Source organism: Aphelocoma coerulescens, chromosome 2, assembly GCF_041296385.1.
Source record: "Aphelocoma coerulescens isolate FSJ_1873_10779 chromosome 2, UR_Acoe_1.0, whole genome shotgun sequence".
Classification (NCBI taxonomy): domain Eukaryota; kingdom Metazoa; phylum Chordata; class Aves; order Passeriformes; family Corvidae; genus Aphelocoma; species Aphelocoma coerulescens.
Window position 1 is genome coordinate 167,772,499 of NC_091015.1, and position 13,674 is coordinate 167,786,172.

General features: G+C 40.3%; 1 protein-coding gene across 1 annotated transcript in view; it reads left to right on the forward strand.

Annotated features, from left to right (window-relative positions):
* Nucleotides 1-13,086, forward strand: part of RECQL4 (RecQ like helicase 4) — a 33,241-nt gene extending 20,155 nt beyond the window's left edge. The window contains exons 17-24 of the mRNA XM_069005618.1: nucleotides 1,654-1,791; nucleotides 1,909-2,035; nucleotides 2,117-2,246; nucleotides 7,888-8,057; nucleotides 8,135-8,309; nucleotides 12,073-12,241; nucleotides 12,315-12,423; nucleotides 12,516-13,086. Coding sequence (XP_068861719.1) covers nucleotides 1,654-1,791; nucleotides 1,909-2,035; nucleotides 2,117-2,246; nucleotides 7,888-8,057; nucleotides 8,135-8,309; nucleotides 12,073-12,241; nucleotides 12,315-12,423; nucleotides 12,516-12,637 — 1,140 coding nt within the window. The 3' untranslated portion in view covers nucleotides 12,638-13,086. The remainder of the gene's footprint in view (nucleotides 1-1,653; nucleotides 1,792-1,908; nucleotides 2,036-2,116; nucleotides 2,247-7,887; nucleotides 8,058-8,134; nucleotides 8,310-12,072; nucleotides 12,242-12,314; nucleotides 12,424-12,515) is intronic.
* Nucleotides 13,087-13,674: the final 588 nt, after the last annotated feature.

The window sequence follows — 13,674 nt, forward strand, 5'->3', positions numbered from 1 at the left end:
CGGTTTCCATGGAAATCCATTGGAATTCGGAGTTTTCCTGGGAAATTCCCCCAAAATTTGGAGAGATTTCCATGGGAAAATCCCAGAAATTTGGGGAGTTCTCCATGGGAAATTTTCCGTGGAACATTTGGAGAGTTTTCCATGGGAAAATCCCAGAAATTTGGAGTTTTCTGGGGGAAATTCACCAAAATTTGGGGAGTTTTCCATGGGAAATCCATTGGAATTCGGAGTCTTCCATGGGAAATTCCCCCAAAATTTGAGTTTTCCATGGGAAAATCCCAGAAATTTGGGGAGTTTTCCATGGAAAATCCATTGGAATTTCGAGTTTTCCATGGAAAATCCATTGGAATTCGGAGTTTTCCATGGAGCATTTGGAGAGTTTTCCTTGGGAAAATCCCAGAAAATTGGAGTTTTCTGGGGGAAATTCACCAAAATTTGGGGAGTTTTCCTTGGGAAATCCATTGGAATTTGGAGTTTTCCATGGGAAATTCTGAGAGTTTTCCAGGGCGAATCCCAGAAATTTGGGGAGTTTTCCATGGAAAATTCCCGGAAATTCAGGGTTTTCCATGGAAATCCATTGGAATTCAGAGTTTTCCATGGGAAATTCCCCCAAAATTTGGAGAGGTTTCCATGGAAATCCCTTGGAATTTGGAGTTTTCCATTGGAAATTCCTGGAATTAAAGAGTTTTCCTTTGAAATCCATTGGAATTCGGAGTTTTCCATGGGAAATTTACCAAAATTTGGGGAGTTTTCCTTGGGAAATCCATTGGAATTCGGAGTTTTCCTGGGAAATTCCCCCAAAATTTGGGGAGTTTTCCATGGGAAAATCCCAGAAATTTGGGGAGTTTTCCTTGGGAAATCCATTGGAATTCGGAGTTTTCCATGGAACATTTGGAGAGTTTTCCTTGGGAAAATCCCAGAAATTTGGAGTTTTCTGGGGGAAATTCACCAAAATTTGGAGAGTTTTCCATGGGAAATCCCTTGGAATTTGGAGTTTTCCATAGGAAATTCCCAAAAATTTGGGGAGTTCCATTGGAAAAATCCCAGAAATTTGGGGAGTTCTCCATGGGAAATCCACTGGAATTTGGAGTTTTCCATGGGAAATTCCCAGACTTTGGAGCTTTCCATGGGAAATCCTTGGAATTTGGATTTTTCCATGGGAAATTCCTGGAATTCAGAGTTTTCCTTTGAAATCCATTGGAATTTGGAGTTTTCCATGGAAAATTCACCAAAATTTGGAGAGTTTTCCATGGGAAATCCCTTGGAATTCAGTTTTCCATGGGAAATACCCCAAAATTTGGAGAGGTTTCCATGGGAAATCCCTTGGAATTCGGAGTTTTCCTTGGGAAAATACCGGAAATTTGGAGTTTTCCAGGGCAAATCCCAGAAATTTGGGGGAGTTTTCCATGGGAAATCCCCTGAAAAATGGGATTTTTTGGGGGAAATCCATTGGAATTTGGAGTTTTCCATGGAAAATTCCCAAAAATTTGGAGAGTTCCATTGGGAAAATCCCAGAAATTTGGAGAGTTTTCCATGGGCAATCCTTTGGAATTTGGAGTTTTCCATGGAAAATCGTGCATAATTTGCAGTTTTCTGTGGGAAAAATCCCGTAAATTCCCAGAATTCCCCCCGGATTCCGTCGTTTCTCCACAGGGTCGGGATCTCCCGGAATTGCGCCGCCACATTTACGGCGATTCCGTGGATTTTTGGGCCATCCGGAAGTTGATCCAGAGGGTTTTTGCTCCTTGTAAATGCCTGGAAATCCACGGAAAACTCCGGAATCCCCCCGAGGTGCGGAGCCCATTCCCAACCGACTCCATCCCGGAAAACTTGGGAATTCCGGGATATTCTTGAGTAAAAAAAAAAAAACCCGGATAAGCCCCCAAAAACCTCCGGGATTCTCCGCAGGATTTGGAGCTGGAAAGCTCCGAAATCCTGGAATTCTGCGAGCGGGAAAAGCCGCGGATCTGCCGCGGCCACGAGCGCTGCATCCCCATCCCGGAGCTGGTGGAAGCTTTGGATCTCCGGGAAGAAGGTGAAAAGTTGGGAAGGAGCCTGGAATTTTCCACCTGGCTCAGGAATTCCGGGAGCCATTCCCGCTTTTCCTTCCCGCCAGGGATCGAGACCCTCCTGTGCTACCTGGAGCTGCATCCCGGCAATTTCTTGGAGCTGCTTCCTCCCACGGATTCCCGCTGCCGAATCCGCTGCTCCGGAGGTTCCCGGCAGCTCCGCGAAGTGGCGCGGAGGTGAGAATTCCCAAATTCCCCCAAAATTCCCCAAAATACCCCAAAATTCCCTCCATCCCACCTGGCCCCGCTTGGGGCGGGATTTGGGATCTGTTCCCGGCCCAGCTCCCCTCCCGTGGCCGCGGTGCTGGGATTTGATGGGAATTTTATAAGGGTTTGGTTGGGGTTTTATCAGGATTTGATGAGGATTTGATCAGGATTTTATTGGGATTTTATTGGGATTTTATTGGGATTTTATTGGGATTTGAGCAGGATTTTATTGGGATTTTTTGGGGATTTTATCGGGATTTTATTGGGATTTTAAGGGAAGTTTATCGGGATTTTATTGGGATTTGATCGGGATTTGATTGGGATTTTATTGGGATTTTATCAGGATTTTATTGGGATTTTATCAGGATTTTATTGGGATTTTATTGGGATTTTTTCAGGATTTGATTGGGATTTGACTGGGGGTTTTTTGGGGATTTTATTGGAATTTTATCAGGATTTTATGGGAATTTGATCAGGATTTTATTGGGATTTTTATGGAATTTTATCGGGATTTTATCAGAATTCTATAGGGATTTTATTGGGATTTTTTGGGGATGTTATGGGGATTTTATTGAGATTTTTTTGATTTGATCAGGATTTTATTGGGATTTTATTGGAATCTTATTGGGATTGTTTTGGGATTTGATCAGGATTTTATTGGAATTTTATGGGAATTTGATCAGGACTTTTTAGGATTTTTTGGGGTTTTATGAGAATTTTATTGGGATTTTTGGGGGATTTCATGGGGATTTTATGGGAATTTTATTGGGATTTTTTGGGAATTTGATCAGGATTTTAGGGGAATTTTAGGGGAATTTTAGGGGAATTGGATCAGGATTCGATTGGGATTTTTTCGGGATTCGATGGATGGAATGAATACCCAGAATCCCCTTGGAATGCGATGACGTCACGGGGCTGCCAAATCCCTCCCTTCTCCCCAAAAATTCCCGAAAATTCCCCAAAATTCCCTCCATCCCCCCTGGCCCCGCTTGGGGCGGGATTTGGGATCTGTTCCCTGTCCCAGCTCCCCTCCCGTGGCCGCGGTGCTGGGATTTGATCGGGGTTTTATGGGGATTTGATCGGGATTTGATTGGGATTTTATTGGGATTTTATCAGGATTTTATTGGGATTTTATTGGGATTTGAGCAGGATTTTATTGGGATTTGATCAGGATTTTATTGGGATTTTATCGGGATTTTATTGGGATTTTATTGGAATTTTATCGGGATTTTATGGGAATTTGATCGGGATTTCATTGGGATTTTATGGGCATTTGATCGGGATTTGATTGGGATTTTATTGGGATTTTATCAGGATTTTATTGGGATTTTATCAGGATTTGATTGGGATTTGACCGGGGTTTTTTTTGGGATTTTATTGGGATTTGATCAGGATTTTATTGGAATTTGATCAGGATTTTATTGGGATTTTTATGGAATTTTATCGGGATTTTATGGGGATTTTTTTGGGATTTTATCGGGATTTTATTGAGGTTTTTTGGGATTTGATCAGGATTTTATTGGCATTTTATTGGAATCTTATTGGGATTTTGGGGGGATTTTTTGGGGATTTTATTGGAATTTTATGGGAATTTGATCAGGACTTTTTGGGATTTTTGGGGTTTTTATGGGAATTTTATTGGGATTTTTTGGGAATTTGATCGGGATTTTAGGGGAATTTTAGGGGAATTGGATCAGGATTCGATTGGGATTTTTTCGGGATTCGATGGATGGAATGAATACCCAGAATCCCCATGGAATGCGATGACGTCACGGGGCTGCCAAATCCCTCCCTTCTCCCCAAAACTTCCCCAAAATTCCCCAAAATTCCCCAAAATTCCCTCCATCCCCCCTGGCCCCGCTTGGGGCGGGATTTGGGATCTGTTCCCATCCCAGCTCCCCTCCTGTGGCCACGGTGCTGGGATTTGATCGGGGTTTTATGGGGATTTGATCGGGATTTTATTGGGATTTTATTGGGATTTTATCAGGATTTTATTGGGATTTTATTGGAATTTTTTCAGGATTTGATTGGGATTTGACCGGGGTTTTTTTGGGATTTTATTGGGATTTTATCAGGATTTTATGGGAATTTGATCAGGATTTTATTGGGATTTTTATGGAATTTTATCGGGATTTTATCAGAATTCTATAGGGATTTTATTGGGATTTTTTGGGGATGTTATGGGGATTTTATTGAGATTTTTTTGATTTGATCAGGATTTTATTGGGATTTTATTGGAATCTTATTGGGATTGTTTTGGGATTTGATCAGGGTTTTATTGGAATTTTATGGGAATTTGATCAGGACTTTTTGGGATTTTTGGGGTTTTTATGAGAATTTTATTGGGATTTTTGGGGGATTTTATTGGGATTTTATGGGAATTTTATTGGGATTTTATGGGAATTTGATCAGGATTTTAGGGGAATTTTATGGGAATTTAATCAGGACTTTTTGGGATTTTTGGGGTTTTTATGAGAATTTTATTGGGATTTGGGGGGGATTTTATTGGGATTTTATGGGAATTTTATTGGGATTTTTTGGGAATTTGATCAGGATTTTAGGGGAATTTTAGGGGAATTTTAGGGGAATTGGATCAGGATTCGATTGGGATTTTTTCGGGATTCAATGGATGGAATGAATACCCAGAATCCCCTTGGAATGCGATGACGTCACGGGGCTGCCAAATCCCTCCCTTATCCCCAAAAATTCCCGAAAATTCCCCAAAATTCCCTCCATCCCCCCTGGCCCCGCTTGGGGCGGGATTTGGGATCTGTTCCCGGCCCAGCTCCCCTCCCGTGGCCACGGTGCTGGGATTTGATGGGAATTTTATAAGGGTTTGATTGGGGTTTTATCAGGATTTGATGAGGATATGATCGGGATTTTATTGGGATTTTATTGGGATTTGAGCAGGATTTTATTGGGATTTTATTGGAATTTGATCAGGATTTTATTGGGATTTTTATGGAATTTTATCGGGATTTTATGGGGATTTTTTTGGGATTTTATCGGGATTTTATTGAGATTTTTTTGGGATTTGATCAGGATTTTATTGGGATTTTATTGGGATTTTATGGGGATTTTTTTGGAATTTTATTGAGGTTTTTTGGGATTTTATCAGGATTTTATTGGCATTTTATTGGAATCTTATTGGGATTTTTGGGGGATTTTTTGGGGATTTTATTGGAATTTTATGGGAATTTGATCAGGACTTTTTGGGATTTTTCCGGGATTTGATCAGGATTTTATTGGGATTTTATGGGGGATTTTATTGGGCTCTTTGGGGCATTTTTCCACGATTTATTGGGATTCAATGGATGGAATGAATACCCAGAATCCCCTTGGAATGCGATGACGTCACGGGGCTGCCAAATCCCTCCCTTCTCCCCAAAAATTCCCCAAAATTCCCCAAAATTCCCCAAAATTCCCTCCATCCCCCCTGGCCCCGCTTGGGGCGGGATTTGGGAGCTGTTCCCGGCCCAGCTCTCCTCCCGTGGCCACGGTGCTGGGATTTGATCGGAATTTTATAAGGGTTTGGTTGGGGTTTTATCAGGATTTGATGAGGATTTGATTGGGATTTTATTGGGATTTTATTGGGATTTTATTGGGATTTGAGCAGGATTTTATTGGGATTTTTTGGGGATTTTATTGGGATTTTATCGGGATTTTATTGGGATTTTAAGGGAATTTTATCGGGATTTGATTTGGATTTTATTGGGATTTTATCAGGATTTTATTGGGATTTTATCAGGATTTGATTGGGATTTGACCGGGGGTTTTTTTGGGATTTTATTGGGATTTGATCAGGATTTTATGGGAATTTGATCAGGATTTTATTGGGATTTTTATGGAATTTTATCGGGATTTTATGGGGATTTTTTTGGGATTTTATCGGGATTTTATTGAGTTTTTTTGGGATTTGATCAGGATTTTATTGGGATTTTATTGGGATTTTATGGGGATTTTTTTGGAATTTTATTGAGGTTTTTTGGGATTTTATCAGGATTTTATTGGCATTTTATTGGAATCTTATTGGGATTTTTGGGGGATTTTTTGGGGATTTTATTGGAATTTTATGGGAATTTGATCAGGACTTTTTGGGATTTTTCCAGGATTTGATCTGGATTTTATTGGGATTTTATGGGGGATTTTATTGGGCTCTTTGGGGCATTTTTCCACGATTTATTGGGATTCGATGGATGGAATGAATACCCAGAATCCCCTTGGAATGCGATGACGTCACGGGGCTGCCAAATCCCTCCCTTATCCCCAAAACTTCCCCAAAATTCCCCAAAATTCCCTCCATCCCCCCTGGCCCCGCTTGGGGCAGGATTTGGGATCTGTTCCCATCCCAGCTCCCCTCCCGTGGCCGCGGTGCTGGGATTTGATCGGGGTTTTATGGGGATTTGATCGGGATTTGATTGGGATTTTATGGGGATTTTATCAGGATTTTATTGGGATTGTATCAGGATTTTATTGGGATTTTATTGGAATTTTTTCAGGATTTGATTGGGATTTGACCGGGGGTTTTTTGGGATTTTATTGGGATTTTATCAGGATTTTTTGGGGATTTTATTGGAATTTTATGGGAATTTGATCAGGACTTTTTGGGATTTTGGGGGTTTTTATGAGAATTTTATTGGGATTTGGGGGGGATTTTATTGGGATTTTTTGGGAATTTTATTGGGATTTTATTGGGATTTTATTAGGATTTTATTGGGATTTTTTGGGAATTTGATCGGGATTTTAGGGGAATTTTAGGGGAATTTTAGGGGAATTGGATCAGGATTCGATTGGGATTTTTTTGGGATTCAATGGATGGAATGAATACCCAGAATCCCCTTGGAATGCGATGACGTCACGGGGCTGCCAAATCCCTCCCTTATCCCCAAAAATTCCCCAAAAAATCCCCAAAATTCCCCAAAATTCCCTCCATCCCCCCTGGCCCCGCTTGGGGCGGGATTTGGGAGCTGTTCCCATCCCAGCTCCCCTCCCATGGCCGCGGTGCTGGGATTTGATCGGGGTTTAATGGGGATTTGATCGGGATTTGATTGGGATTTTATGGGGATTTGATCAGGATTTTATTGGGATTTTATCAGGATTTTTTGGGATTTTATTGGAATTTTTTCAGGATTTGATTGGGATTTGACCGAGGGTTTTTTGGGATTTTATTGGGATTTTATCAGGTTTTTTTGGGGATTTTATTGGAATTTTATGGGAATTTGATCAGGACTTTTTGGGATTTTGGGGGTTTTTATGAGAATTTTATTGGGATTTGGGGGGGATTTTATTGGGATTTTTTGGGAATTTTATTGGGATTTTATTGGGATTTTATTAGGATTTTATTGGGATTTTTTGGGAATTTGATCGGGATTTTAGGGGAATTTTAGGGGAATTTTAGGGGAATTGGATCAGGATTCGATTGGGATTTTTTTGGGATTCAATGGATGGAATGAATACCCAGAATCCCCTTGGAATGCGATGACGTCACGGGGCTGCCAAATCCCTCCCTTCTCCCCAAAACTTCCCCAAAAATTCCCCAAAATTCCCCAAAATTCCCTCCATCCCCCCTGGCCCCGCTTGGGGCGGGATTTGGGATCTGTTCCCGGCCCAGCTCCCCTCCCGTGGCCGCGGTCCTGGCTCGGGAGCTCTCGGCCGGCCGCGATCCCTCGGCCGTGGGCGGCTCCGTGGAATTCGACGTTGACTCCCTGAGCGATTCCATGGCTTGGGAATCTCCGCTGGTCAAGCGCAGCCTGAGGCAGCTCCAGTGGGATTCCCAAAAAGGTACCGGGAAAAGCGGGAATTCCCTGGGGGAATTCTCTGGGGAATCCGGCGGCAAATCCAGCTGGGAACGCCAACAGGAAGGAAAAGCGGGATCGCGGTGGAATTCCTGGAATTCTCCTTCCATTTCCGCGCCTACGGAGATCTGAGCTGCCGGGAGTTGGATTCTGTGGGTGAATTCCTGCACGGCCGCGTGGTTTCCCGGGAAAAGGCGGCGCTGCGGCAGCTCGGCTGCTGCTTCCGGGCGTTCCGAAGGTGAGGAAAAAAATCCCGTAAAATTCCCACAAAATCCTGTTAAAAATCCCCCAAAATCTTGATCAAATTCCTGTAAAATCCTGATCAAATTCCCCTAAAATCCTAATAAAATTCCCATCAAGTCCCAATCAAATTCCCATCAAATCCCAATCAAATTCCCATCAAATCCTGATGAAATTCCTATCAAATCCCAATCAAATTCCGCTAAAATCCCGATAAAATCCCATAAAATTCCCATAAAATCCCGATAAAATTCCCATAAAATCCCCTAAAATTCCCATAAAATCCCGATAAAAATCCCATAAAATCCTGATCAAATTCCCATAAAATCCCAATAAAATCCCATAAAATTCCCATAAAATCCCGATAAAATTCCCCTAAAATCGTGATCAAATTCCCCTAAAATCCCGATAAAATCCCATAAAATTCCCATAAAATCCCGATAAAATTCCCATAAAATCCCCTAAAATTCCCATAAAATCCCGATAAAAATCCCATAAAATCCTGATCAAATTCCCATAAAATCCCAATAAAAGCCCATAAAATTCCCATAAAATCCCGATAAAATTCCCCTAAAATCGTGATCAAATTCCCCTAAAATCCTGATAAAATCCCATAAAATTCCCGTAAAATCCCAATCAAATTCCCGTAAAATCCCAATAAAATCCTGATCAAATTCCCCTAAAATCCCAATAAAATCCCATAAAATTCCCATAAAATCCCGATAAAATTCCCATAAAGTCCCGATAAAATTCCCATAAAATCCCGATAAAATTCCCCTAAAATCCTGATCAAATTCCCCTAAAATCCTGATCAAATCCCATAAAATTCCCCTAAAATCCTGATCAAATTCCAGTAAAATCCTGATAAAATCCCATGAAATTCCCATAAAATCCCAATAAAATTCCCATAAAATCCCGATAAAATTCCCATAAAATCCTGATAAAATTCCCATAAAATCCTGATAAAATCCTGATCAAATTCCCATAAAATCCCAATAAAATCCCCTAAAATTCCCATTAAATTCCGATAAAATTCCCTTAAAATCCTGATAAAATTCCCATAAAATCCCAATCAAATTCCCATAAAATCCTGATAAAATCCCAATCAAATCCCAATCAAATTCCCCTAAAATCCCGATAAAGTCCCATAAAATTCCCATAAAATCCCGATAAATTCCCATAAAGTCCCGATAAAATTCCCATAAAATTCTGATAAAAATCCCGTAAAATCCTGATCAAATTCCCCCAAAATCCCGATCAAATTCCCGTAAAATCCTGATAAAATCCCATAAAATTCCCGTAAAATCCTGATCAAATTCCCGTAAAATCCTGATAAAATCCCATAAAATTCCCATAAAATCCTGATAAAAATCCCCTAAAATCCTGATCAAATTCCCATAAAATCCCGATAAAATCCCATAAAATCCCGATCAAATTCCCGTAAAATCCTGATCAAATTCCCCTAAAATCCTAATAAAATCCCATAAAATTCCCCTAAAATCCTGTTCAAATTCCAGTAAAATCCTGATAAAATCCCATAAAATTCCCATAAAATCCCATAATATTCACTTAAAATCCCAATTAAAATCCTGATAAAACCCCAATAAAATTCCCCTAAAATCCTGATCAAATTCCCCTAAAATCCCAATCAAATTCCCCTAAAATCCTGTTAAAATTCCCACAAAATCCTGATCAAATTCCTGTAAAATCCTGATCAAATACCCCTAAAATCCTAATAAAATTCCCATCAAATCCCAATCAAATTCCCCTAAAATCCCGATAAAATCCCATAAAATTCCCATAAAATCCCGATAAAAATCCCGTAAAATCCTGATCAAATTCCCATAAAATCCCATTAAAATTCCCGTAAAATCCCGATAAAATTCCCGTAAAATCCCGATAAAATTCTTCTACAATCCCAATAAAATTCCCTTAAAATCCCAATCAAATTCCCTTAAAACTCCCATCAAATCCTGATAAAATTCCCATAGAATCCCGATCAAATTCTCCTAAAATCCTGATAAAATTCCCCTAAAATCCCAATAAAATCCCAATCAAATTCCCGTAAAATCCCCAAAAAATCCCATAAAATTCCCATAAAATCCCAATAAAATTCCCATCAAATCCCAAAAAAATTCCCAAAACATCCCAAGAAAATCCAAAAAAAATCCTGATAAAATCATGAAAAAATCTCAATTAAACCCCAAAAAAATCCTGATCAAATGTGTGTCAAATCCCAATAAAATTCCAATAAAATCCCAATTAAAAAAAAAAATCCCAATCCAATCCTGATAAAATCCCAACGAAATTCCCATGAAATCCAAAAAAAATCCCAATAAAATCCAAAAAAATTCCCATAAAATCCAAGAAAAATCCCAATAAAATCCCAACAAAATTCCCATAAAATCCAAAAAAATCCCAATAAAATCCCAACGAAATTCCCATAAAATCAAAAAAAAATCCTAATAAAATCCAAAAAAATTCCCATAAAATCCAAGAAAAATCCCAATAAAATCCCAACAAAATTCACATAAAATCCAAAAAAAATCCCGATAAAATCCAAAAAAATCCCAATAAAATCCCAACAAAATTCCCATAAAATCCAAGAAAAATCCCAATAAAATCCCAACAAAATTCCTATAAAATCCAAATAAAATCCCAATCAAATCCCGATAAAATCCCAACAGAATTCCCACAAAATCCAAGAAAAATCCCGATAAAATCCCAACAAAATTCACATAAAATCCAAAAAAAATCCCGATAAAATCCAAGAAAAATCCCAATAAAATCCCAACAAAATTCCCATAAAATCAAAAAAAAATCCCAATAAAATCCCAACAAAATTCCCATAAAATCCAAATAAAATCCCAATCAAATCCCAATAAAATCCCGATAAAATCCCAACAGAATTCCCGAAAAATCCCGATAAAATCCCAACAAAATTCACATAATATCCAAAAAAAATCCCAATAAAATCCAAAAAAAATCCCGATAAAATCCAAGAAAAATTCCCATGAAATCCAAGAAAAATCCTGATAAAATCCCAACAAAATTCCATTAAAATCCAAAAAAAATCCCAATAAAATCCCAACGAAATTCCCATAAAATCCAAAAAAAATCCCAATCAAATCCAAAAAAATTCCCATAAAATCCAAAAAAAATCCCAAAAAAATCCCAACAAAATTCCCATAAAATCCAAAAAAAATCCCGATAAAATCCAAAAAAATCCCAATAAAATCCCAACAAAATTCCCATAAAATCCAAGAAAAATCCCAATAAAATCCCAACAAAATTCCTATAAAATCCAAATAAAATCCCAATCAAATCCCAATAAAATCCCGATAAAATCCCAACAGAATTCCCGAAAAATCCCGATAAAATGCCAACAAAATTCACATAATATCCAAAAAAAATCCCAATAAAATCAAAAAAAAATCCCGATAAAATCCAAGAAAAATTCCCATAAAATCCAAGAAAAATCCTGATAAAATCCCAACAAAATTCCATTAAAATCCAAAAAAAATCCCAATCAAATCCAAAAAAATTCCCATAAAATCCAAAAAAAATCCCAAAAAAATCCCAACAAAATTCCCATAAAATCCAAAAAAAACCCCGATAAAATCCCAAAAAAATCCCAATAAAATCCAAAAAAATCCTGATATAATCCCAAAAAACCCCTCCAAAATTCCAGAGGAATTCCAGAGGATTTTTTGGGATAACGGGGAGGGGGGAACAGGCCGGAAGCTGATGGCCGGCAGCAGCGTGGCGTTCCAGAGCTGCCATCCGAAGGCTCCGGAAAAGGAGCAGCTGGAAAGGAGCTCCCGGCTCAAGGAGCTGCTCCGGGAATATTTTGAGCGGGATGGAGCCGGATCCGACGGAGACGAGGAGGAGGAGGAGGAAGAGGAGGAAAAAAACCTTGGAATGACGCCAGTGAGTGAAATTATCCCGGGATTTGGGCTGAGGAGGAGCAAAGGGATGAGAATTCCGCCTTTTCCCTCGGCAGCCCAAGGACTGGGAAGAGCAAGTCCGCGCCGACATCCGGAATTTCCTCGCCGCCCACCCGGATGAGAAGTTTTCCGGCAGAGCCATCGCCAGGATTTTCCATGGAATCGGTGAGGGATTGAGGGGAAATAATCGGGAATGAGGCGGGATCGGGATTCGCCTCCGGATCCAGCGTCATTCCCGAGGTTTGGTTTTTCCGTAGGCAGCCCCCGCTTCCCGGCGCAGATCTACGGGCGGGATCGGCGCTTCTGGAGGAGGCACCTCCCGCTGGAATTCCAGAGCCTTTCCCGCTTGGCCACCGAGGAGATCCTGGCCTGGAGGTGACGGAAAACAGCGGGAAAACAGCGGGAAAACAGCGGGAATGGCGGCGGGAGAGACAGAGCTTCCCTCTGGAATTCTGGCGGATTTTTGTTGGGATTTTTGTCGGGATTTTTTGGGTGATTTTATCAGGATTTTTTCGGGATTTTATCAGGATTTTTTCAGGATTTTATTGGGATTAATAACCGGAGTCTCCTTGGAATGTGATGATGTCATGGGGGTGACAAAGTCTCTCCCCTTATCCCAGAAAATTCCCAGAAAATTCCCAGAATTCCAGCTCCTTCCTTGGGAATTCCGGCTCCAACCCTTGGGAATTCCTGGTGCCAGGCCGGGGGTGAGGATGGGAAAATCCCCCTGGATTTTATCCCGGGAAAAGTGATTTCATCGTTGGAAAAGGAATTTTATTCCCAGAAAAAGGGATTTTGGTCCTGGAGAGGGGATTTATCCTTGGATTTTATCCCTGGAAAAGGGATTTAGTCCAATGAAAGGAGATTTTATCTCAGATTCCCAAATCCCAACCCAAGATTTCCAAATTCACTCCGATTCCCCAAAAATCCAATCTCCGATTCCCAAATTCACTTCCGGATTCCCAAAATCCAATCCCAGATTTCCATATCCAATCCAAGTCTCCCAAATTCAATCCCAGATTCCCAAATCCCAATCCCAGATCCTAAAAAATCCAATCCCACATTCCCAAATTGGCTTCCAAACCCCAAAACTCCAATCCCACATTCCCAAAATCCAATCCCAGATTCCCAAAATCCATTCCCAAATTCACTTCCAGAGCTCTAAAAATCCAATCCCAGATCCTCAAAAATCCAATCCCACATTCCCAAATTCCCTTCCAGATTCTCAAATCCCAATCCCAGACCCCAAATCCCAATTCCAAATTCCCCAAATCCAATCCCAGATCCTCAAAATCCAATTCCAGATTCCCAAATTCGCTTCCAGAGCCCCAAAACTCCAATCCCAGATTCCCAAATTCACCCGCGGTGAATCCCGGCCCCGATCCCGGCTGGAATTGCTGTTCCCGGGTGGCTCCG